At 57.7% G+C, this 25,540-nt stretch overlaps 2 protein-coding genes across 6 annotated transcripts in view; one reads left to right on the top strand and one right to left on the bottom strand.

The window, feature by feature from the left end:
• The window catches only part of LOC119099959 (menin-like), a 9,054-nt gene extending 2,982 nt beyond the window's left edge, over positions 1 to 6,072 (top strand). The window contains 12 exon segments of the mRNA XM_037223066.1: positions 118 to 356; positions 733 to 889; positions 1,628 to 1,646; positions 1,648 to 1,737; positions 2,313 to 2,424; positions 2,427 to 2,447; positions 2,764 to 2,852; positions 3,374 to 3,492; positions 3,814 to 3,895; positions 4,812 to 5,022; positions 5,593 to 5,643; positions 6,020 to 6,072. Coding sequence (XP_037078961.1) covers positions 118 to 356; positions 733 to 889; positions 1,628 to 1,646; positions 1,648 to 1,737; positions 2,313 to 2,424; positions 2,427 to 2,447; positions 2,764 to 2,852; positions 3,374 to 3,492; positions 3,814 to 3,895; positions 4,812 to 5,022; positions 5,593 to 5,643; positions 6,020 to 6,072 — 1,243 coding nt within the window.
• A 2,522-nt stretch (positions 6,073 to 8,594) lies between these two features.
• Positions 8,595 to 24,979, bottom strand: LOC119107065 (protein UBASH3A homolog). 5 transcript variants are annotated; one of them, XM_037230454.1, is made up of 13 exons: positions 24,924 to 24,979; positions 24,548 to 24,664; positions 22,860 to 23,100; positions 22,333 to 22,528; positions 20,963 to 21,132; positions 20,252 to 20,460; positions 19,530 to 19,734; positions 19,074 to 19,215; positions 16,275 to 16,397; positions 15,606 to 15,698; positions 12,082 to 12,324; positions 11,525 to 11,632; positions 8,595 to 9,709 (listed from the first exon to the last, which is right to left on the bottom strand). In XM_037230454.1, exons 2-13 carry the CDS (start codon positions 24,652 to 24,654, stop codon positions 9,582 to 9,584), a joined length of 1,965 nt encoding a protein of 654 aa, XP_037086349.1. In that variant the 5' UTR covers positions 24,655 to 24,664; positions 24,924 to 24,979; the 3' UTR covers positions 8,595 to 9,581. The 5 variants fall into 5 exon arrangements, with proteins under 5 accessions (XP_037086349.1, XP_037086335.1, XP_037086318.1 ...); XM_037230440.1 differs by lacking the exon at positions 24,924 to 24,979 and adding an exon at positions 24,833 to 24,863; XM_037230423.1 differs by lacking the exon at positions 24,924 to 24,979 and adding an exon at positions 24,796 to 24,861.
• Positions 24,980 to 25,540: the final 561 nt, after the last annotated feature.

Here is a 25,540-nt window from a genome sequence, read left to right as displayed (position 1 = left end):
CCCGCTCGCCCGCCGAAGTACTGAGGCGGGGTGTGGGCCGGCCGCCGCGCCGCCATCTCACCCTGCCGACGCGGCTGAGTGTTCCCCGTCATCGTCCCGTCCCCCCGCCGTCGCCAGGTACGTGGGCGATCCGGACTCGGTGCCGCTGCCGCCGCTCGAGTACGACACGGTGTTCGCGCTGCACGCCAAGTTCTGCGCGCTGGTGCTGGACGCCGTCGACCTGGAGGCGTTCGACCGAGGCGCCGGCACTCCGCGCGCGCTGGTCAAGCGCGTCTCCGACGTCATCTGGTTCTCGTTGGCGCGCAGCTACCACAAGGACAAGCCGCACATCCAGAGCATCTACAGCTTCCTCACTGGTGAGGGGGCCGCGGCAGGCGGTGGAGGCGCGCCAGGCCCATGAGTCTGAGCCAGCTGTCGGTCCTTGCGTGAGGCCCGTCAACAGCCGTTCCCCATGACCTGCGGGGCGCGTGCCTGCGTCATGTCAGCAGCCTGTGCGGAGGAAGCCACGTTGTTTGCGCGCGTCTGGTCGCTCGTCGTCCGATTTGCGCGCGTGTGACCAGCAGCCCTCCGAGCCATGTTGGCAGCCAGGCAGCTGCGATCTGCGCTGCCTGTGCCGGAGGCGGACTGGCCTGTGCTGGCCTTGCCAGCGCCCGTCTCGTCCGTGTTGGCGGGTGGTCTGTCGGGACTGTGTGCACCCAGCTGTTCACCGTGCCGTCCGTGGTGGCCCGACAGGTAACCGCCTGGACTGCCTGGGCGTGGCCGTGGCCGTGGTGGCCGCCTGCCAGCTGCTCGGTCTGGACGACGTGCAGCTGGCGCTCTCCGAGGACCACGCCTGGGTCGTGTTCGGCCCGGACGGCTCCGAGACGGCAGAGGTCACATGGCACGGTCAGTCCAGAGGTCACCTGGTGGCGTCAGTCCAGAGATCCCCTGGCAGGGTCAGTCCCGAGGCCACCCAGCGGGGTCAGTCCAGAGGTCACCTGGCGGCGTCAGTCCAGAGATCACCTCGAGCGTTCAGTCTCGAGGTCACTTATAGCGATCAGTCCCGAGGTCACCTAGAGCGGCCAGTCTAGAGGTCACCTAGAGCGATCAGTCTCGAGGTCACCTAGAGCGATCAGTCTCGAGGTCACCTGGAGCGGTCAGTCCCGAGGTCACCTGGCAAGGTCAATTATAATGTCACCTGGAGGGGTCGGTCGGCCGTCCCGCGGCACAGATGGGCCCGGCACGGCGTCCGCGAGGCTAACCGCTGGGATGTCTCCGATTACAAGCCTGAGCGAGGTTCGACAGAGGTCAGCTGAGGATGCTCAGGATCGCATCGTTGCTGGTCATGTCCATAATTGTCATTCAGGTATGGTCAAAGGATGTGTGTCCAGGATGGATAGGTTCTGTCTCTAACGTTGTGATGAGTGGTGGTGCAGCTGAGGATGTTATTGGAGTTGTGTTTAGTGATCGGATCCTGCGCTATCAGCTGGGGGGCGCAAGGGCGGTGTCTCATGTGTCAATCGTAGGCTGGCCAACTGGCGAGCGGATGGGTGCATCCAGAAGCCTGTCCCGAGCACGCCCGATGTGACCGGCTCTGCTGCGGCCGGCGCCTGTCACCGCTGACAGCCGTCCGTCGTCGGCAGGCAAGGGGTAACGAGGACAAGCGGTGGCCAGCCGATCAGCGCCTCCCTCCGGCCTCGCAGCTGGCTCTACTACCTGAACGGCAGCGCGGGTCGTCTGCACCGAGCACACATGCAGGTAACAGGCCTTGCAAGCGGACGCGGCCGGCGCTGTGCGAGGCGTCGGTGCAGGGGGGGCAGCAGCACCGGTCCCCGGCCCATTCCAGCTGGTGTCTGAGCTGCCGGCCCACGCTCGCGGACGTGTGGCTTGGAACAGATGCCTTGTAGTAACGAACCCGCCACGTGGTTGAGCCCGTCCTCATAAATCGGAAGGTGCAGCGGCTTTCAGTTGCGGGAGATGTGGTTAGTTCCCTAGATCATGCAGTTGCCAGATGATTAAAGGTTTTTGCGTATGCTTCCGACGTCGAGGGAAACCCGGAGCCGGTTTTCACCGGTGGCACCTTCCATTGTCAGTAACGCGTGAACCAGCGCGAGGGTTCATTGCGCGGACAACTAAGGTATTCTGCAGACACAAGGGGCACTTGGAGACATGTTGGATACTGCTGGTATGTAACCCAGACGCTGGACGTCTCAAACACTGCAGACAGATACCGAACACTTCAGACGCCGCGGACACCTTGTACAATGTGTCAACGGTGACCTGATCCTGTCGGTCAGCACTGAATGTTGTGGGTTCCGTGGGTCGTCCACCAGGTGGCAGCCGTGGTGACGTCCATCAGTCCCAGTATCAGCGGCGCGGCTGACTCGATGGAGCTCAGCCTGCTGCAGCAGCGCCTGCTCTGGCTGCTGTACGACCGCGGCGCCATCGCCGCCTACCCATGGCCATAGGTAAGGTAGTGACGGTGTGGCCATCACCAGCATACACCATGACCATAGGCCCTACCATCTTCAACTAGTATCAAGTCTCGCCCGTGGCGTTGGCATGGAAGGCGTATTACATCAGCTGGCTGTGTGAGCTGTCGCTGGTCTCCAGGGGGTCAGGGGTCTGACTCAGGGGTCAGGGACCAGACCGCGGTCTTACTGTGACCGCAGTCTGACGTCTGGCCCGGGACCTAGCCTGCCAGAACCGGAGGGGGTACATAACGCTGCGCTGACGGCTCTGATGACTGCTGACGTTGTGACGACCCCCGACCTGCCCCGTCAGGTAACCTGGCTGAGCTGGAGGAAGCAAGCCCGACGCCAGACCGACCGAAGCCGCTGGAGCTGCTGCACGAGGCCGTCACCGTGGCCAGGGTCAGTAGCTGGCTAGCCTCGCCTCTCTCCAGGACACGCCGCCAGTCACCCTGGCTCCCTCGCGAGCGTTGACTCAGGCCGTCCTTGCGACCCTAGGCTGCCTGGGCCGGCTAATGGCGCGTGTTGTCGCGGTGTGTCGCCCCCTTCACTGACGTGCTGGTCCCCTGTCTCGGCTGTAGACGCGCCGGCGGAACGACCAACAGACAGGATATCCCCGTGTCGGACGCAAGTTTATGTTTGGACATGCGCACCATTGTTACGCTGCCATGGCTGGTTGATTATATGCAAGTCCCACTGCCAAACGAAGTAGTTCGTGGTCAGCTGCAAACCGGGCGAAGGACAGAGCCCGGCGTGGTGAAGGTCGGGCCTGTCTGGCCCTGTTTCGGTGTGACCGTCGAATCGCATGCCGCTGACGGCGTCTGGCCAGTGCCTCCGTCTTCGCCGCCGCGGGCGGGCGCCTGTCTGCACCGTCCGTCCGCCGACCCCCGAGCCGTCCGTGACCGCCACCTCGCGCCGCGCAGGAGCGCTACGGCAACCGGCACGTGTACCCGTACACCACGCTCGGCGACTACTACTACAAGGGCAAGCAGTACGAGAAGGCGCTGGAGACCTGGGCCAACGCCTCCGAGGCGCTCAAACAGTGAGGCGGCGCCGCGGCGCCCTGCCGGCCGCCCCCGGGCCGCGCCTGCGCTGGAGGGCGGGGCTCGCTCCGAACGGCGCTCGCTTATTGCAGTGACGACGATGGGTTATTCTGAGCTGGCTTAAATGGATTGAGCTCGCGGAAACCTCGCTTGTGAGCTGCACACAAATACAATATGTTTGTTTCGTTTGGATATGGATGCTGTGGTACATTCGTATACGCTTTGGTGATATGTGTGGTTTGGTGTTCAATTTGGCCGCCACTGCGGACGAACTATTGATTACATTTCATTTTCTGCATATCCGATTGTGCTTCTTTCAGTTACGACTACTCGCGGGATGATGAAGAAGTTTACAAGGAGCTGATGGAGATCACCATTGATAAGATCCCGCACATCATCAAGGTCGGTCTCTGATTTAGCTTCCTTTGTCTCATGACTCGGTCAGGTCGACAGGCAAGTTCTCACCATGCTTTTTCGCGCCGCCTGCCATGTTTTTCCGTAATGTGCTCTGATGTTTATGAACAGGTGCCCCTCCCCTCTCCCTTGTTCGCCGCGTTGCAAAAGTGGAAATTGTCGTCACTTTCCTCGACTAGGAGGTAGTCTTCTATTCCTCTGCTCGGCTGACTGTCTGGACCCGTCCTGTCCTGTCCTGTCCTGTCCTGTCCTGTCCTGTCCTGTCCTGTCCTGGCCTGGCCTGGCCTGGCCTGGCCTGCCCTGCCCTGTCCTGCCCTGCCCTGCCCTTCCCTGCACTTTTCTGTTCCATCCTGTCCTGTCCTGTCCTGTCCTGTCCTGTCCTGTCCTGTCCTGTCCTGTCCTGTCCTGTCCTGTCCTGTCCTGTCTTGTCTTGTCTTGTCCGTTCGGTCCCCTTCTGTCCTGTCCCCTTTTATGTCATCCCGTTCTGTCCTGTCCCGTTCTGTCCCGTTATATTCTGTCCAGTGTCGTCCTGTCCCGTTGTGTGCCGTTCCGTTCCGTCCGTCATGTTCTGTTCCGTGTTGTCCTGATCTGTCCTATCCCGTTTTGACCTGTTCCGCCCTGTCCCGTTCTGTCCCGTCCAGTCTCGGTCTGTCCCGTTCTGTCCTGTTCTGTCCTGTACTGTTCCGTACTGTCCCGTTCTGTTCTGTCCCGTGCTGTCAGGTGCGTTACAGGAGTCATTAAGCAGAAGCAGAGGTTGAGCTCCCCTCCGACACGGATTATAGCCCGCCTACGTCGCCCTGCTAAGATGCCGACGTGCTCCGGGCGCCAGTGACGCCCTGCACCGGTCCCGTCCTTGGCGCCCTCTCCCGCTGGCTAACGCTGGACGCCGTCGGCGCGCCGGCAGGAGGTGGGCTCGGGCATCAGCGCCCACAGCCTGCTGCGCGAGCCGCACTGCTACCTGCACCTGCTGCGCTTCTACGATGGCCTGTGCCAGTGGGAGCAGGGCAGCTCCACGCCCGTGCTGCACATCGGCTGGGCCAAGCAGATGGTCGGATGCGTCTCCAAGTTTGACCCGGAGGTCCGCCGCCGGGTGGCCGTCGACGTCGCCGCCGCCGGTGGGTGAGGCAAGGCGACGGCTCTACGTGGGTGGGGGGGGGGGGGGGGGGGGGGGGGAGGGTGGGAGGGAAGGACGGGACGGGAGGCGGGTCGCTGCTCAGCTCCAGGTACACGGGGTTGGGCGGGGGTGCGTGGTGCACGAAGTGTTTGCCATTATGGTATTAAGTGCCTTGGTGAAAAGATGTTTGCCGCACAAAGCGTGGTATCAATGGCAAGGCCAAATCATTCCGTGTAAAAGTTACATGGTTCTTGTGCGGTTGTTATTTGGATGTTTGCTTGTTGGCTTTCCGTGAAGCTCTTTTTTGCATAAAAGCCACGGACGCTAGGCTAGAGTGTTTTCCGCTTTAAACTAAAAGCGGCATTTTATCTGAATTGTGAGCAGTAATCACGTAGTAAGAGCTTATCTTTACTGCATGCCAGTTTGCTTTGGTTTTGCCTTCCATCTATCACCGGTCTAGCTAACACAGGCTGTTCTAGTCCCAGCCAAAGTGGCGCGTTACTCTACAGTGCCCGTCGGCGATCCCAGTATGTGCCGGCACTGACCGCCCGCCGCTCGCCGCGTGTCGCAGAGCCGCCGGCCAGCAACGGCTCCTCGAAGGAGGCGGAGCTGGAGCGGGAGCGTCAGCCGCCGCCGGCCGGGCCGCACCGTGTCCGGCTCGGCTCCGAGAAAGATGGCCGGTCTGCGCGAACCTGCTGACCTCGGAGCGCTTCAACCCGCAGGTGAGCGGCGCCCCTCCGTGGTGTCGGACTGGTCGATGGTTTTGTCTCTGGTGGTCTCGATCGGTCTCTCCCGCTCTCTTCATTCCACCGCGTTGCCGTGCGCGGTGGTACCTGCGCTGTCGCTCTGTCGGCCGTCGCGTGGGTGTTCTATGTCACGATGAGCAGCACCGTGCCGCTGGACGCCAGTTGGGGTTGTCCTCGTGCTCTCCCCTGGACGCCGTGGCGCGGCGTATGCACCGCGAGTCGCGCGTGACGGGCCGCGCCCGTCGCCGACAGGCCGTGTCGCTGCAGCTGAACTGCGCATGTCGCAGGTCCCTCCTCCAAGCTGAGGGACGACGAGGACGGCCGCCGACCGAAGCGTCCAGCGCCGGGAGGCGCGGCGGGCCGGCGGCCGAGTAGGCCCCCGCCGGGCCCTGCCGTCCGTGGCCGCGCGCCGGGGCGCGGAGAGCGGTCTGGGCGGCGAGGGGCGCGGCGCGGCGGGCGATTCTCGGCCGTCTCGCCGCCGCGGGCCGTCGAAGGAGACTTGGCCGACGCTGCGGCGCTTCGAAGCGCCGCTGTTGGGCGCGGCGGGCGACGTTCCGGCGCGCTCTGTGACGTCCTATCTCGCAAGAAACTCGCGAACGTTATTTTTCTGACGTTTGTTGTTACGATGGGCTTTGGCGCGACGCTCGCGCCAAACGCCTACACCGAGAGGAATCGCGCGCGAACACCGTGACCGCTCCATATGAGGCTGTCTGTGGAGCGCCGGCGATCCCACTGTCGCAGGCAGGACGGCTGGCCCGTGCGGCGAGAGCCAGCCGCCGGGCTGTTGGGCTTGGGGTCGGAGTGATGCAGGCCAACCCCGGCGTGGCGGCTGACCGCAGGTCGCGGCTGAGACTGATGATCGGAAGAGGTGCCGCCGTGAGCCCCCGGCTGACTGCGTGCTCGGATCATCGCCGGCGTGCTGTTCAGCGTCAATGTAACTATGACCGAGCACAGATCACCCCCGTTCACTGCTGTAACTCCCTGACTGGGGGCGACGGCACCCTCAGCAGTGTCCACGTGCGGCTTGTGCGGTTGCTGGAGACGTTCTTGGATGCGTGACTTCAAGAATGTGGTCAATTGCGATGCGTACCAAGCGGTCGCCCGATACATGTACAGTTCAGGAATGAGCCGGTCTGCTGTGTGAGTCGGGTGACACGCTTTTCGCGACAGGGTGCAGCACGCCAGCGGTGGCCGTCAGCCGGCGATTGATTGCTTTGTGCTTCAGGGATGGACCGTCCCGCTGTATGGACGGACTTCAGTATTCTTTCCGTTTTAGGAGCGAAGTACGCTTGCACTGGCTGTTTGTTCTGTATCGTGTAGGGTGGTCTGTGCGAAAACTTGCACGCTTATCGCACAGGCTTCGCACGTACTGTACAATAACCGGCCGTTCTGTTTTATATTGCTTTTCGTATCGCGCACTCCTGAGCGGTTTTATCTCTGCAGTCTAGGCGTGCACGTGCCGGTATGTGTATATGATGATGATGGTGGGCGCTGTACTCCGCTTCAGGATGTGGTTGTGAGCCTCGCTGGCAGGGCGGGCGGCCGGCAGATCTCGAGGCGGCCGCCACCGCCACGTGTGCGTGCGGGGTCTGTGTGGGCTGTGTTGGTACCTGAACCCGATGGAGGGCTGTGAGACGGGCTGGGTGACTGTTGTGGACCGCGGGGCGGCCGCGCGAGGACGCGTGGCGCGGCGGCTGTAGCGAGAGGCAGCGCCGTCTCCGAACCCCCCCGGACAACCGGCCGGCGGTTGGGCCGGCTGAACGTTCGAGCGGATTGAGCGTGGTGGTGACTGGCTCTGTATGGGTGGGCGCCGCCAGCGTCCGGTCCGTGGTGAAGTCAGGTCAGACCAAGACCCGCAGACGGCAGAGTGCGTGCTGTGTGGTAGATCGATGCCAGCCACGGTCCCGGGAGAGGCGTGTTTGGAGGGCGCGCAGGTGGCGTAGTGTGTCGTGCTCACCGGCTCTTTTGTCATGTGTACTACAGGTCGCCACGAATCATTGCATGCATCCGCACATGTCAGCGCTCGCGCCGCTGTGCAGACTCCAACGTAACCTGCGGCCCGGCGCGGAGCGACGGGGAGCGGTTCTGCCGGATTATGTTGGGGGAGTGATGTGCCAGCAAGGCCGCCTGGCGCGGTACACAAGTGCGCGTCACGTATGCCCCCGCGCGTGCCCGACGAGCGCCCACGCCGTACAGCGTATCATTCCCCAGTAGATCCCACCACCCTCGTGCATGTGGTCGTGGTGGCCCCTTTTCTCCGCCATACCAGTTTTGCGTGGTAGACCACTGCGTGTGTCCCATTTGTGTTGGCCATACTGTGTTGTTTTGCGACTATCTCACCTTTGCAACGTTTCGACAGCACGTATTGTGCACGCTTAATCGTGACTTTAAAACAAATTGATAGGACTTTGTTCGCTGCGAAGGTACTGGCAGATTGCCATGCATTTCGCACGTACCATACTTCGTACTCGCAATCAACTTAAGAGTATTTTAGGTTAATAAATATCAATGTTTTTATTAGAGACCCTAAATAAACTTGCACTCTGACTGCGCCGTTTGAAGGGGTTTGGGCGGGCGTTTGCAGATTCGTCGGGACGCGCTCGTGTACCCTCCGGAGCTGGGAAAAGTCTCGTATCTCCCATTCTCCGTTCAACAACCCGCGTCTTTTTAGCTCACGCCGGCACGCCGACGCCAGACAGCTGTGGACTGCATTCCGCGGGGTTCGACCGCCGACACGCACGAGTCGTGCACGACCCATGAGTCCCGAACGCATCTTGGCCTGGATGTAAGACGACTTCGGGCTGAGGACCGGTATGAAATCCCAGGGTAATAAATTAGCATACATTTACGCGCTGCTGTGGTCCACAATACCAACAGCAGTGATACCGTTTCAAAACATCGGTTCAGACGGTGGCATCCGCCGAGTGGACACGTGCTAGTCTCCAACACAGACCTCTGTCTCAGACGGTCTGACCCCTGCATGGAAATTCAACTGAAGCAATGATCAGCCCCTGGCCTGGCGCTCCACGTAAAAACGACACTGCTACATCAAAACACCGTCCGAACGGTTTACAACGAACACTAACCCAACAAACCCACAATTCCAACAATCCAGCCCAAGCCTCACACCTCTCCAGTTCGTCTGGTCCACGGCGGCGACCGGCGTATGCGGCCACGGACGGTACGCCGTTGGATGACATGACCCTCCCCCTCCCACGGACGGTCCCGCATGGCGGCACGTGCCGGCTGGAGGCCGCCGCACAACAGACAACGCAGCGGCAGTAGCGCTCCACCCCAGCGCACACATGGAGAGCCTCCAGGCGCGGGGAATTACCTCGCCGCATCACAACAGGGGAAAGGCCGCGGCCGGCGCCGCGCCCAACGCCAGGCCGCCCACCGGCGCCCAGCGAGACCATCAGAGCCGCGGCAACATCCGCACGACCTGCACAGCACGCGCCGGTGACGGCAGCACTACTGCAGCGGCGCAGAGCACGGGAAACAGCGCAGCGTTGGCGAACATCAACACAAATAGCTCAACATGACACTGCGTCACAGCCGCGGCGAAGGAGCCGTAGCCGCAAGGGTCGCGTGCGCTGAACAGCAGTCCCTAAACACAGTTCCATGAGTTCGAGTTTCTGAGCAGGTTGTCTTTGGGTGGGCGAGGTGGCCACGGCCGGCGGCCGCTGGTGCCAGTCGACACGTCGTCGGGGAAGCACCGGCGGCCGGACCTCCCGGCGCTGACGTCCTCCCACCGGCGGAACGGCCGCACAAAGCCAGCCGGGCGCGCCACCTCAGGTCGCCGTCGGCCGCGCCTCTACTTCAACAGGGCCAGGTCCAGCCGCTGGTTGTAAGAGTGGGTCAGCGGGGGGAACAGAGCGTCCTTCAGCTCCCACCCGCCGGATGTCTCCTCCATCGCCAGAATGCTGCAGTACGGAATCTTGCCTGGTGACGAAACAGAAGCGACGGGCTGATTAGTGCCAGCTGGTTGTCGGCACGGGCAGACATTCTCCAAGGGCCGGGGGCTACTGCCAGACGTGGTCTCCACCTTCCCCAAGGGCCCAAAATATACTCCTCGAAAATCACCAAATCAGACCAACTTGACTTTGAGGGTGTGACATCACTCAATTTTGTTATTCACTATGTCAGTAAGTTACCACATATTCCTGTTTTGTCTTATATTTGTTTCCATTTTATCGAATTTGTTTTGTCTTATATTTGTTTCCATTTTATCGAATTTCTCCGAGTCTTGGGCTTCACTTCCCAAAACCTGATGTCACCTCCGTCAAAGAATTTGAGACTTTTTGGCCGCGAATCGCTTTTCATCGGCCAATCCCAGGCCTTCAGTTAAGCCCCGTCCCCTGATGAGTCTCATTCTGGCGTCTCCACGCCTGGTACGGACGGCTGGTAACAAAAACCGGAAGCATCCATTTTGAAGCATACAAATATTTTTATTTCACAATAAAGTAATTTGGCCCCTAGACTGATGCCTCAAATGTGGGCCTAGCCTAGGCTCAGTATCAGCTGGCACCAAACCGATGGATGCTCGGAGGCATCACCAGGCACGGGCTTGGTTCCAGGACATTCGGCCCCTGTGTTGAGCAACAGCCGCCGTTAGTTGGAAGGTTAAAAATCAACACTTAACGTGCTATCTAACAGCACAATAACTCGCTTCCAGCTTGCTTCTATGACCGACATTTAGTGACCATAACTTTGTCCTTGTCAGGCTAATGGGGACCCAGGCCGGCACGGATCTCTGTTCAGCATCGGGGCTCCCCTTTTCAGGATCGAATTCCTTTCTCCCTGCAGTGGGGCCCCTCGACTCTCCGAGTGCCCCTAAGCAACACCAGAGGTTTCCTGTATGGCATTCTGGGTCCTTGGCCCTGTCACTGTCCCAGAATTAGGCTTTAACTGGTGCGGGTCCCTGACTGGGCCCGAAGCTCCTGACGGAAGGCCTACTTTTGTCTGAGAGGTCTCCTAGTGACGAAAGAGAAGTTACTATAATCGAGATCGGAGGGCTCTGCTCCTGTTCGGCTGATGGGGTCTTTGGCCGGCACGGAGCCCCTGTCCAGTATCGGAGCTCCCTGGACAACAGATATTCTCAGACTCCTGCCCGACAGTATCGGGCAGTACCCTTGTGCAATATGGAATCCCCTCTCAGTATCACAGGCCCCCTCAGTTTCGGGGGCCCTTGGCCGATTGGCGAGTATCTCAAAGTCTCACATATCCGAATGCCGTCTTCGGTCAACCGGAACTTTGGGCCCCAGACCACCATGGGGAGAGACGAAAGCCCTCTCTATCTCCACCCCTTGTACCCCCCCCCCCCCCCCCCCCTGATTGTCGGCATAATGCATACGACACTGGACACCACTCAGCCAAGACATACATGACACAATTTAAAACAGACCATGAATCACCAGTGCCGCGTCGCCACTGAGCTGGCCGATGACAACTCTGGTTCGGTATTTCTCGCTTCACGGGGGCGACAACAATAGCGCCACCCCCGAGTGATCACTGTCGGCCCAGTCCTCCACCCTGAGCGGTCCAGTTCGCCCGGTGCTCGGCCCCCAGCCGCGTGCCCTGGTCGGCCCAGTCCTCCGCCCCGAGCCGCCCAGCTGGCCTGGTGCCCGGCCCCTGTCGCGGGCATAGTCGGCCCAGTCCTCCGCTCCGAGCAGCCCAGCCGGCCCGGTGCTCGGCCCCAGTCGTCAGCCCCGTCGGCCCAGTCCCCTCAGCCCGTCGGCCGGCACCCGGTCCGCTCACCAAGGAAGGCGCGCAGCTCGACGGCCGAGCGCGGCTGGTGGCCCGTCTGCTGGCGCGTGCACGTGTCCAGCGTGGCCGCGTGGCCCACCAGCAGGATGTTGCCGCTCGCTGCGCGGGGTGCGGGCGGTCAGCGGCGGCACGAGCACGCGCAGCAACGACAGCAGGCCGACACTGCAGTCACGCCACACACAGCAGCGACAGGCAGACACTGCGGCCCCGCCGCCACTACGACGGGACAACAGCGTACGTAGGATGTACCAATGGAGACGGCTCGACAATGTGGCCGCACAAGGAAAATGATGGCCCTACATTGCAATGGCGAACGTACTGCAGCAGAAATCAGCTTCAGGTTTTCACAAATCACACCAGGCTTGAAAAACCGTCGCAAAAGATCCATACCCCCTCCCCCCCCCCCACCACCGCATGGTGTCTGTTTGTCCCGTACGCCTCCGCGCCTCACCGGCCGGCCGACCCACCTGCGGTGCGCAGCGCGTGCTGCGTGACGAAGTGGTTGCGTTGGTAGTACTGTTCACAGCTCTCCTTGCCGGCCGACCCACCTGCGGTGCGCAGCGCGTGCTGCGTGACGAAGTGGTTGCGTTGGTAGTACTGTTCACAGCTCTCTTTGCGATCGCGCAGCTCCTCCACGGTGACGAGCGGCCGGTAGCCGGCGTCCACGTTGAAGCCCCAGCTCTGTAGCTCAGACACGCTCAGGAACGAGGGCAGTCCGTCGGAATACCAGACCAGCCACTCGAACAGGCCCGGCTCGATGCGCAGCGGCAGCTGGTGTTGCATGCCCATGCCTGCCGGTAGACAGGTTCACCCGGTAAGATGCGGATGTCGAGACCTTTGCGGATCTCTCGCAACATGTGATGCTTCGAGGGGATTTTGACATGAGACAGAAAAGCACGCCTATGTGCATAGTGCACGCCATTCAAATGTGCTTCGTTACCTTCTGACAGATCTTAAAGGTGAACCATGTCCTCCATTTCGAACGATGATGATGGCCCAACAATTTGCGCCAGTCCCTTCAGCTTTCTGTTTGAAGATGATAAGATGAAAAAGTGTCGCGAGATTTCTTCGCACGTGCTTCTAATTTCCCAAGCAGAAGAATTCCAATTACTGAACTGTTACATATTTCAGACACAATCCTGGCAGCTGTGTTATTTGACGGCTCCATAGACTTCAAGCACAATGAGTTTCATTGCTAGACTTATCATTTTGTTGACATGCATCGTAACCGTTTCCTTTGCACTGCAGTGCTTGACTTGTCATTCTCCCAAAATGTTGAAAATTCCTGGCGTTCAAAAGAAATTTAAGAATGTCATGGCAGCCATCCTTCACATGGGTATAATGAGCATGAATCAGACTGTCTTGGACGATCCTAACAACAACTTTAAAGGCTGGAAAGAGCTGCCGGACTGCGTCCATGGAACACCAAAGGAGGTAAATTGTACGGAGGGCCAAGTCTGCGGATATAACGAGATGCACGACAAGTACTTCGCCAAGCACTGTTTATGGTTGAACCAGACGCTGTATCAAAATATGACCCTCAACAAATGTTATATTCACGGAATGATTATGCACAAGACCACGTTCCTGTACTGCGATACGGACAATTGCAACAAAGATCACATCAAAGGGGACGACCGAAAGGAATGCAGCGTACACACCTGGCGCATGAAATCGTTGGACCCTTCCATGGGAGGTTCTAACGCGAACGACAAAAAAAGCTCCGCTAGCGCCGGCAGCACCCCGGCCAGCTCCAGGGTACAAGCACTCGTAACAGTGATAATCACCGCGATGAGTAGCGCTTTCCGATACAAACTGTGATCGAAACGAAACACGGGTGGTTCTGAAAGTTAGACGTCATCAGACAGTAACTTCAGTCACCCTACAACGAAGAAATACAGAAATTGCTGAAAGTATATTAATGAAATGCTCCAGCATGAAATCACTGGGCAGCCATCCGAACAATGAAACGATTACGTCAGCTGTCAACTATGGCCCTGTGGTATTTTCGATGTTAAGTTCGCAGTCTTTTGTTTTGTGTTGTGCGCGGCACCTGTGATTTGTTATGGTGAACCCGGTACCACGATGGGGCAAGTATGACACGTAGTTTTTGCTTTACTTATCCGTACTGTAGCGAATACACAGCCTTTCACCGAAATCATTATATCATGACCCATGCTTGGCTGGCTGATTGACACCACGCAGAATTCATCCATCCAACGCGAAGACCAATGCCGACTCACATTTGACGGTGCCGAATGACGTATGATGCATATATGTCCGCATGAATATTACGTTAATGAACGGTTGACAGCAACAAGCATGCACGATAACCAGCGCGTCCGAAAGATATGCGTTTCTTTCCCAAGACTTATGGGCACAGCCAGTGAGCCGACATCCTTTACCACAAACTAACAGGCATGTCGTCTCAGGTTCTGGTAGGAGGTCCAGAACTCTGTCCACACCGATTTTGTTACAACTCTTATAGGGCCTTTTTCGAATATCAACTGCGTCTGGTGGTGTTTTGCTAGCCCTGAAACTGGCCCAACGAGTTTGCATCGGATCATATCGTTTTAACTAGGCCGTTCCCAAAATCATGATCTGAAAAACACCACCTGGCGAACGTCATCCAACAGGGTCTGTGTTGTGGCTTCGACTCGGCTTTACCTCGTGCTTCTATTACCTTGGCATGGAGCCTGCAAACTCGGATCCATGCGTATTGCCGGCCGGAAGTTGGAACAATCACGTGCAAACGCAATTACAACTCAGCGGCTGAAGTTTCACGGTTGCCTCGATGTGATAAACATGCAATATGTTTGTTTTTTTATTAGATTGATTCGAACCGTTTGAATGGATCGATTTCTGGGATCAGAGCTCACGCTAAGCAATGCTTGTTGTGCGAGCCCTGACCCTACCACCCGATCGCGTAACTCAAGGGTAACGTCAGAATTTGGTGGTGAAATTTAACGTGCCGCAACGTTCGGCACGGTCCGTCCCGTCCTCTGACGTCACCCGACCTTCAGCGATGCCACCGGCCGCAGGCCATACCTGTCCAGACTAAAACCAACACGAGCTCAGTGGCTCCGAGTCGCGCATTCAGCAAACGTGATGATATAAGTGGGACTAATCGGTGAACTAATACCGTCAGGCTAGCCTTAAATTGGTGGCTTCGCAAAGCTCTGATCTTCATGAAACTCACCCAGATTCAACCAGGGCGCGTGTGCTAGCTATTGTATACTTCTGGGGCAAACGCACGGCAAGTCGGCCGAAAGTATGCCAGCACTTCAGCATTGGACTGCAGTACGCATTGGACCGGTGTCGACGCCTCAGCGATATACAATCGGCCATCTGGAAGCAGTCGGCCCGCGACGATCATTTGTGGTTCTCGCGCGCGAGCGGGGTGTTTGGTGCCTGGATTACCATGCTAATTCTCCAAGCAATACACGTCGCTGGCCTCTGCAGCTGCAGGCGTATGTAAAGTGGAGTGGCATCGGGCGTTCCAACATTAACCACGCACGCAGCGCCCATGAAAGTCTCAGTTGATAAAATACTTTGCTCCACCACTGACAATTTCTACGTTACCACGTATATATAATATATATATAGCACGTAATACTCGTCGACAGTGAAAGGTCGCAGGTTACCATATTTACCCATAGCTGATGCGCCTTGCTCGATGTTGACACCAACAGGGAACCCTGCCGGCCTGTTGTTTCTCGCCCTCGTAACATCAGGCGACCGTGCGTGGTACCAGGCGACAGTCACGGGGGTGCGCCTGATACCGGGCAGGTTAACTCGGCTCCGGCGAAGTTCCCTGGGGCTCGAGGTTCCCAGCTGAGGTCTCCTGGTCCCGGCTGGGGTCCCCAGATCCCGGCGGGAGCCCCGGGTCCCAGCGGGGGTTTCGCGGGCCCGGCTTAGATCCTACGGATCCCGGCTGCGGTCTCCGGGTCCCCGGCAGGTGCCCTTGGCTCCCGGCAGGGACCCCCGGGTCACGGCAGGGCTCCCGCTGGTCCCCGGCAGCCGACTGAGCGGCGTTCTCGTCCGGTGTGTGAGGCCACAGGCGGCACGGTACCTGCCAAGATGAAGTAGGCCGTCTCGACGCAGCGCAGGCTAGGCGAGCAGTACACGTGATGCACCTGCACGTTGTGCCGCTTCATCGCCTCCCCTGCGGAGAGCCAGACACTTCTGCAGCCAGGAACAGCACGCGGCAGGCGAGCTCGCCTCACCCCGCGCCGGGACTGCGAACGTCTCGCGCGGCGGCTTCAGCGGGCGACAGTGGCAGTGACGTCACAACTGGCACCTCAGCATCCTGTTATACCACACCGGAAACACACCGCGGCCTTCCTCTGGCCAAGTGTGCGCATGCGCGCAAGTGTCATGTGCGCGACAGCCAAAGCGAGCTTATGCCGTGGACAAACCGAGAGCCCGGGACAACAAAGGCCTCGCATGAAGTGGATTGATGAGTTCAGACTTATTCAACCAAATCATTCAACTCAACGGGGAAGCAGGTGCTCGAGTAACGTTAACGACTCGTAACGTAAGTCCAACGTTAACGTAAGACTCGTACCGTTAACGTAAGTCACGCCGATGGTTCATTTGCACACGTTTTCAAAACTGTTGCTCGAACAAGAGCTCGAGTGTCCCAGCACGTGTTCTTCCAAGAGCCAAGCCATGCCCGGAGTCGGCGCCGACGCGGGCGGCGCTCGCCGGTGTCCAGCGGGGATGCCGTCTGTCAACTCACCGGTGAGGCGGGCCTGAACGCGGCCCACCTGCGTCACGGGCGAGTCCTTGGCGAAGCCCTTGGGCCCGTCGGAGCGCGTCCGCAGCGTCACCGGCATGTTCAGGTCCTTCTGCACGTAATTCCCTGCAACGACAGCGGCACTTGTGATGCTGCGCCGGCTCACCCAAACGGATGGAGATCGGGATCATTCAGTACAGTCGACCGCCGCACTGGCGCATGTGCTGAAGGCATTGGTAGCCGCATTACTGCCGAATTGATTGTCACAGTGCTTAAACTGGTCACGTTTACGCAAATCATTATTGCCCTGCATGCATGTATCAAACATAGAATGCTAATCTCACTTAATGCTGTTTATTTTTCTCCCTCTCCCTCTCCCTCCCCCTCTCCCTCTCCCTCTCCCTCTTCCCTCTCCCTCTCCCCCCCCTCTCCCCTCTCCCTCTCCTCTCCTCTCCCTCTCCCTCTCCTCTCGCCCCTCCCTCTCCCTCTCCCTCTCCCTCTCCCTCTCCCTCTCTCCCTCTCCCTCTCCCTCTCCCTCTCCCTCTCCTCTCCCTCTCCCTCTCCCTCTCCCTCTCCTCTCCCTCTCCCTCTCTCCTCTCCCTCTCCCTCTCCCTCTCCTCTCCCCCTCCCTCCCTCTCCCTCCCCTCTCCCTCTCCCTCTCCCTCTCCCGCTCCTCCCCTCTCCTCTCCCTCTCCCTCTCCCTCCCCTCTCCTCCCCTCTCCCTCTCCCTCTCCCCTCCCTCTCCCTCTCCCTCTCCCTCTCCCTCTCCTCTCCCTCTCCCTCTCTCCCTCTCCCTCTCCCTCTCCCTCTCCCTCTCCCTCTCCCCTCTCCTCTCCCTCTCTCCTCTCTCTCGTCTCTCTCTCTCTCTCTCTCTCTCCCCTCTCTCTCCTCGTCTCTCCTACTCCTCTCCTCGCTCGATCTCATCTCTCTCTTTGTGCATCGCAAGAGTTGTCAGTTAAATTGGGCGGCTCTTTTAGCTGTCACAGAAAAACGACCAACTGGTTATGGGACAAGCCACTACTGGAGTTGCGGGCAAAATAAAGCCCAGCGGTGTCTGTCAGTCATGTTTTTATTCTGAAACATGGCTGGTGCCTGAGTTTAGGGAACAATTCGTGGCAACAAGCAATGAAACTGAAGACACGGGATCTTTCTTACTACAACTCGAGAATCGCGAGTTCACCACGCGACGATACAAAATGCGCGATTTTTACTGTTCTGGTTTATAGATGATCACATTTTTTTTTAACTAATGCACTTGCAGTGCACTATGGAACGCAATCCCACCAGAGTAATCCAACAAACGAATCCATCCGCTCTTGGGCGTTTTCAGGACTGCTGCCAGATCGCTTCAACCATAGCAGATAATGATGCGTGACCAACTGCACTATGAAGGCTTTGCACTATGCAGGTAAACCGACAGATGCGTTTAAAAAGCTGGCACGCGTTTCATAAAACGGACAGGAAAGCATATGGAAAAAAGCTGTGCCCTGTATGTGCCTATATCGAACCAACTATCCTCAAAATGATCGCTTCGGGCAACGTGTGCCCCCGAAACTCGCACTTCGTTAAGATGCCGCGTAGGTTTTCAGTGTCGCCTGGAGGAAACATGTTATGAGTTCTTTCCAGCGGACAGTTCCTGAAACAGCCATTTTGCGCCACGTCTTTACAATGGGAAGTTGATGCATTTTGCAGCAAATCATCGCGACACAGTCGCCATGACCCACTGTAAGACGCAGTCGACAAGCATCACGCACGAATACATTAAACAGACCCTCCAGAACACAACAAACTGATAGCGATAAGCGAACCTGCCTTCGCGTTTGTGCTACAAACATTTCCTGCGCGTCCTCATATATTTAAGTCTGACCTATCCTACAGGAAAGTGAAAAGCGTTTCGAAGTAGCTCCATACATGTTAGTATGTCATGAACAGCACGTAGTCGAAGAAAACACAACGTATGCTTGTTTTAATGCCGCAGTTCCTTTTCAAACGCATATCACAAAGTACCACACGACTGCCTAATTGAAGAACAACCACCTCGGGAGAAAAGGAATAAGCGTGTGGTAAATGGTCGACGAGAGGAACACGCTTTAGGCGTTTAAACGACACATGCCAAGATAGAACACAATATTTAAGTTGCTGCGATTACATTTAATGAGTTCTCATTATTACTACACCAAATTCAAATACATCTGTACTAACCACTGTAATGTATTTCGAGGTTTTGCTACTAGTCCATGCATTGCCCATGCATTTAAATTAAATAAGTTTGAAACTCTGCAGTGGATAGCACACTCCATTTAAGTATGTTGAAGACAGTCATATAACATCTAAAAAACGAAAAAGCTACGGTTCACGTACCACCATGCCACACTCAAGTGTAGCATCGGTCGATGTTGCTGTATGAAGATTCATTCGGTTGCGTTTCCGCCTACGTGGTCCCCGACAAGTTAGCAACTATGCGAGTTTTTAATGAGGAGAATGGTTGTAAATGTGATGCCCGGAGGCTCCTCCGTAAAACGTTACACACTGGGGTGTCCGGAGCCTTGTTGACGGCGGCCCGGACTTATTCGATAAGCCTGAGTCACGCCGGCCGCTCCCTACAAGGCGGCCGGCGTGGGCCACGTAGAACGAATTACAGCTAAGGACCTTACACTGCAGGCTTGACTCCGACTCGAGTGCAGACGCTACCCAGCCCCGGAATGGATCCTAACGGAGGCGGCCTCGGACCGAAAGTCTCAGGGGCTAGCTCTGTCCGCAACGGGCTAACGCGCCGGCACCTCCCCTACTCCGGCCGCTCACCGCCCTCGTCGAAGCAGAACGGGATCCACGAGCCGTAGGTGAAGTCGACCCGCTCTCCGTGGCGCGCCACCCACACCTGGCGCGGTGCCGAGCTGTCGACCGACGCCGCCAGGGGCGCTGGCCTCGCCGCCGGCCGCTCCGCCTGTTTCACAGAACGGGGCCAGCGTCAGATGCGTGCGTGCCAACACCGTCCCAAACGACCTCAGCTCGTGGATTCAACATTAAACGCAAGGATTCCTTTTCAGGTACGTACACGATCAGTCCGTGCGGGGTCAACATATGGCGCCTACAGACTGGATGCCGAGGTAATGACCGATGTCTACCCTTTTCCGGGGTTAAGTCACAGTGTTGCGTATACACCTCCCGCGACTCACCACCGACCTCCGCGCGCGGCCGGAACAGCGCCGCCAGCGCCCGCCGACCCCTGCGCGGGTCAGTGGGACAGGGCAGACTGACCTGGGCCGGCGGGTCGTCCGTCACCAGCACGTTGTCGTAGACGGAGCGGGGCCGCTCGGCCGTCTCCTGCAGCGAGGTGTCCGAGCCGAGCGAGGAGAGCGACTGCCGCAGCCGCTCCTGGCTGCTGGCGTGCTGCAGCGGCTGGCGGCGGCACGGCGGCCCGTCCAGCTCCTCCGACAGCGCCGACCGGCTCATCGGCAGCGCCCTGTGTCGCACACACCGACATACAGACGTTTGCACCTGCACCGCCGACCGGCTTATCGGTATCGCCCTGTGCCACACGTACACACACGCACGCGCACGCGCACGCGCGCACACACGCACGCACGCACGCACGCACGCACGCACGCACGCACGCACGCACGCACGCACGCGCGCACATACACACACACACACACACACACACACACACACACACACACACACACACACACACACACACACACACACACACACACACACACACACACACACACACACACACACACACACGCACACGCACACGCACACGCACACGCACACGCACACGCACACGCACACGCACACGCACACGCACACGCACACGCAAACACACACACACACACACACTGACATGCCGACACGTTACCGCCGTTTTCGGTGCCCAGCGGCAGCGGCCCGCGTCAGCCGCCAGACGCGCGGGCTGACGCTCCGACGCCGGCCGGTGTCAGCGAGCGCCGCGGCGCCGGCCGGCCCCCACCCACCTGTGCAGGGTCCAGGAGTCGGACTCGGCCATCGGCTGGATGTAGTTGTGCGGCAGGAAGCCGCTCTGGCCGGTGAGCCAGGAGGTGGCCTCGACCCAGCCGTCAGGCGAGTTTTGCAGCGAGTCACGCGACACGTACACGTAGTCGCCCACCACCAGCTCCAGCTCGTCCGGCTCGCGCGGCACGTGCGCGTACAGCACCTTGTGTACCTGGCCGACAGAGGAGGCGTCAGACGGCAGGCCGGCCGGCCAGGGCAGGGCTGGGACCGAGGACAAGACAGGGGCAGGTGGACAGGGCAAGGGGCCGATGACAAGACAAGGGCTGGTGGATAAGGCAGGGCGCCGAGGATAAGGCAGGAGGCTGGTGGACAGGGCAGAGGTCGAGGATAAGGCAGGGTGCCGAAGACAAGATTAGAGGCTGGCGGACAGGGCAGGAGGCCCGGGGACAAGGCAGGGCGCTGAGGACAAGCCCCGGAGCTGGCGGACAGGGCCGGGAACATCAGACCACAGCGGCGTAACGGCACGAGCTCGACAACACAATGACTCACACCGAAGTGTTGGACCAATGAAACGTTTCATTTGACGACCAGAACAACCGGAATCACATACACATCAGGCATGATGTCTCTTGAGATGCGCGGGTCCATGGGAGACACGGGCCTCCCCTAAACACACACAACACATACCACACTTTCAAGCCGGACGCACTGACCTCTCGCCCCTCTAACCGCGGATCTCTCGAGTACAGTCGCAGCTCCCAGAGACAGGCGCTGGTAGGGTCCACCAGCGTCAGCAGCTCCTCCAGCTGGACAAAGTGCGCCGCCGAGAACTGGTAGGCCAGGGTCAGGTGGAGCGACTTGGTCTGTGCCTCCAGCTTGATGTCTGAAAGCAGGCCACACGTCACGTGCCGAAAACAGCTTCGCTTAGGTGCAGCCGCGCCGTGAACATGTACGTCAAAAATATAAACGTCTACGAGCGAGAAAATGCATAGAGCGAACGGAAGCAAAATAAATGATATTGCCGGTGTTTATCAGACCGCAAAATAACGGCCACAAACTAGGTAATACAAGAAACAAAAATATAGCGTCGGGCGTGAAAGTCCACATCGCACAACTACGCGTCAGGCAGGAACACGATTAGGAGAATTCCCAACACAAGGCAGTATGTGCAAACGGTGCATATTGCGGCGAATAGCTTAAAATAAGAGAATTCAGTCCTTGTGAATTCGGCCCTTGTGCTTATGCTACTGTAATACAACAACAAAAAATGTGTGAACCCCAGCCAACCTTCCCCTGATTGTGCGGTCTGCGTAAACAGAATGACGCCACACACTAAAGTAGTTATCAACAGCCACCTGGCCGGCATCAAAAGATCGCACATCTGTTGCCTCAGTGGTCAGCCTTGGTTCGGCACACTACATCATCGCATGGCCTTCGACGGGAGTGGAGACAGAGCTGTGCCCTGGCGCGGAACATGTCCATGTACCTCTGGCTTACTGGTCACCAGCCCAGTGTGACCGGGTCAGCCAGAGGACGGCCGCGGAGCGGCACCACTCACTGCGCCGTTCCACGGGAACCGCGGGGACCACTCACTGCGCCGTTCCACGGGAACCGCGGGGACCACTCACCATGCCGTGCCACGGGAACCGCGGGGACCACTCACTGCGCCGTTCCACGGGAACCGCGGGGACCACTCACTGCGCCGTTCCACGGGAACCGCGGGGACCACTCGCTGTGCCGTGCCACGGGAACAGCGGGGACCACTCACTGTGCCGTGCCACGGGAACCGCATGAACCACTCACTGTGCCGTGCCACGGGAACCGCGGGGACCACTCACTGTGCCGTGCCACGGGAACAGCGGGGACCACTCACTGCGCCGTGCCACGGGAACCACGGGGACCACTCACTGTGCCATGCCACGGGAACCGCGGGGACCACTCACTGTGCCGTGCCACGGGAACCACGGGGACCACTCACTGTGCCGTGCCACGGGAACCGCGGGGACCACTCGCTGTGCCGTGCCACGGGAACCGCGGGGACCACTCACTGTGCCGTGCCACGGGAACCGCATGAACCACTCACTATGCCGCGCCAGTTCGCGGGCTAGCTGCGCCGTCATCTTTTTCAGCACGTCGGCCTGGGCCTCCTCTATGAAGAGGCCCATGTAGTTTTGCGAGACGTAGCGTTCGAGCCGCCACCGGTCGGGCAGCTGGGCCAGGCAGCGGCCCGCCGTCCGCTCCAGCGTGTCCACCAGCAGGCCCACCTGGCGGTGCGTCACCTGCGGCGTCGGGGAGCGCCGGTCAGCGCCGCCGGTCGGCCCCCGCACAGCACTGCACAGCGGATGGGCTGTGCGGTATTATACACACAGCACAGCCTCCACACGGCAGCTGTCGATCCGGGCAGCGCGCTCACGGTAGGGCGCTGGCCAGAATCACCATACAGGAGCTATCATTCGACTCGACGCTTACATGAGACAACGAATCGAACTGGAGATCAAGCGTTGTGCTCGCGTGCCTGCACCCGTATACACGCGCGTCAACCCATGGAGCTGCCGTCCGTCCATGGAAGCAAAAGCTTAAGACACAGCTGAGCAGCGATGCCGACCGCACCTTGAACGGCGCCGCCAGTGTGACGTGCGGCAGCAGCGAGTGGGCGCCGTTCCTGCCGCACTGCGTCAGCACGCGGCGCCGGAACTGGGTCAGCTGCTGCAGCAGCGCCCCCGTCGGGCACATGTACAGGTAGAAGTCACGCGTGTCGCCCTCGTCTATGTGCGGGTCGTTGACGTGCGCCAGCAGCCAGTCAGAGGCCAGCTGCACGCCCCGGTCTCCGGTGGCGGCCAGCGCCTTCTCACTGGGTGGGGAGGACCAGCGTGACAGAGGTGGGGGCGCTGTAGCACTGGGACTGGCCCCAAGCCACTACAGCCAGACAACTGAAAGTCAAATGGACACAGGCCTTGGACTGGCATTGGTGCCCATGAGTTATGGTGTGGGTTATTGGATACAAAAACCTTGGACATAAACAATAATTGTATACAGTGTTAACATTGCATACATATTACATTAAAACATATTTAAGAGACTGAAGTTAACCCAAAGCACAAAGAATGCAACCATGGTGCTCTGGGCAGGAATACAGTCAATGAGAGACATCCTGCTTAGAAAACAGCTCAGTTCAGAAAAATGGACACAACCTGGTGTTCCTGAGCAGAATTGTGATAGACATGCAGTCTAGCTGTAGGAAGGTAGAACTTCATTGCTAGCACAGCTCTTGTTATGAAAACTCTAGTGTTTCCCATGGCTTGTTATGAAAAATATAATGCTTCCCAGGGCTTGTTATGAAAACTATGTTTTCAAGTTTCCCCAGCTGTTAAAGCTGCCCCCTAAACTTTATTCCAGCATTCATGTCATTTTTTCTGATATTATGCTGTGAATGTCCATAGAAGTTCACAAAAATCACTGGTTCATTATTGCAGCATCTTGGAGGCTAACTTGCAAAGAAGGCCTGCCCAAAATCCAGCTGTTGGTAACAAGAATTCACATCTATTCAAGGTTCTATTTAATACCACTCCTGACTGGCAGCAAACCCCAACTGCAGCTGTTTCCAGGCTGGAACTTCTGCATCTCAGAGCTGGTGGATCCTGTTCCACAGCTACCCCCATACTCTCTCAGATGATGTGCATCACCAGGTAGTGACTGCAGCATGAGATGGCACTTATAATTGCTCTCTCGGTGCACATGTATTATATCCTTGACAGAATCAAGAGTGTGGTAAGCACAAATCCACCAACACAGTTGGTAGCAAGCAAGTTTTTGGCAGGTTGTAATCACTTGAAATCAGCTGGCTGATGTGTGCAGAGTAGAAAATAGTGAAACAATGATGCTATAAGATTTATTTTAATAATTACACCAAAAGGTCATATTAACATCCTTATCCATGCATATAAATTTGTTGTTCAGCACACTATGGTAATATTTAGGTAGAAAGTAAGGAACAATGAAAGCTTGCTGACTCACTGACAAAAACACACACAGCAAACTTGCAAGAATGCAGGAAATATGCATAACATGTGATCAACTCATTGTCACTAGGGTTAGAAAAAAAAACCACAGGAACCATGCAAAATCAAGCATAATGTGACATACTACAGTGTAACCATATAATTTATATATATATATATGCACAATGTCAAACTGCAATCAATTCATGGCGCACTCCTCTGGTTTCAGGTACCTGTCATCCAACATTTTCAAAGATTATACCAGTTGCCACCACTGCATGCCATACAATTTGTACTCACGCTCTGTTTTGAGGAAATCCCATTTGAAGAAGTACATCTAATGACGACAGGCTCTGCTTTGTCCCTTTTGATGGGGTTGAACTCTTTCTGGGTGGGAGTGATGCCATGTTTGATGATCTGAAATGAGTGGCATCAGATGATTAAGACTTGCACAAAAACTCACTGATGAGCTATAGTACAGATTTGTGCCTCACTTTAACAGAAAACGCCGTCAATAGCCAGACAGCAGGGATATCATATGATGTCACCTTGCAAATTAAATAATCACATGCGCCAGGCTCTCACGCTGACGGTGCGACACCAGCGCGTCAAGGTCAACCCGGTGAATCAACGCTACACATTTGTGGTCGCGTTTCAACCTTCTTTCCAGCCGTACCAATGGGTGACTCTTCCGCATAGTGACGTTGTAATGTATAAGGATATGGCGCAAATACATTACATTACACACCTACTAGCGCCTGTGGCATAGATGTATATCGGTGGTTTACGGCAGTCTGTTAGTCTGTTCGCAGCGCGCATGTGGTCTCCATGGAGATGAACCTCACTCGCACAGAATTAGCCCTCGCACAATTCGGCATCGCCAGCATAGGCCTCGCGCACCCTGAAAGCGGCCTGTATGAACTAAATCTAGCTTGTAGATCAAGCAAAGTTGATATTAGTAGGTTCACTATGCATTTATGAATACATCCAAACCGGTTGGGACAGAACGGGATCACACGGAATACAGGACGGATCCGGAATGGAACGTCACGAGGCATGGCGGAGCAGGACGGGACTAACCCAAGCCAAACGTGACCAGGCGGGACCGGGCAACACCGGGCGGGATCAGACCAGTGGCGGCGTATCCGAAAGGGGAAAGGGGCAGTGGGGGACCTTGCCCCCCATCTTTTGAGGAGGAGCAAAAGTAGCTTTTTGCCCCCCCCCCCGTCCCTGTAATCTCAGGTAGCCCAGAAGGGCCCTCCGGTATATATGGTAGTGCTCGCTTCAACGTTA

This window comes from Pollicipes pollicipes, unplaced genomic scaffold, assembly GCF_011947565.3.
Source record: "Pollicipes pollicipes isolate AB1234 unplaced genomic scaffold, Ppol_2.1 Scaffold_2555;HRSCAF=2994_pilon_pilon_pilon, whole genome shotgun sequence".
NCBI classification, from domain to species: Eukaryota; Metazoa; Arthropoda; class Thecostraca; order Pollicipedomorpha; family Pollicipedidae; genus Pollicipes; species Pollicipes pollicipes.
This window is presented reverse-complemented; position numbering and strand designations above follow the sequence as displayed.

Excerpts from the sequence above, each read along its gene's own strand:
- LOC119107065 (XM_037230454.1), bottom strand. The coding sequence starts at position 24,654 with ATGGCATCACTCCCACCCAGAAAGAGTTCAACCCCATCAAAAGGGACA. Across the intron at positions 22,529-22,859 it reads CACTGGCGGCGCCGTTCAAG|GTGACGCACCGCCAGGTGGG; the intron begins GTGCGGTCGGCA and ends CCGACGCCGCAG. Across the intron at positions 19,735-20,251 it reads GACTCCTGGACCCTGCACAG|GGCGCTGCCGATGAGCCGGT; the intron begins GTGGGTGGGGGC and ends TGTGCGACACAG.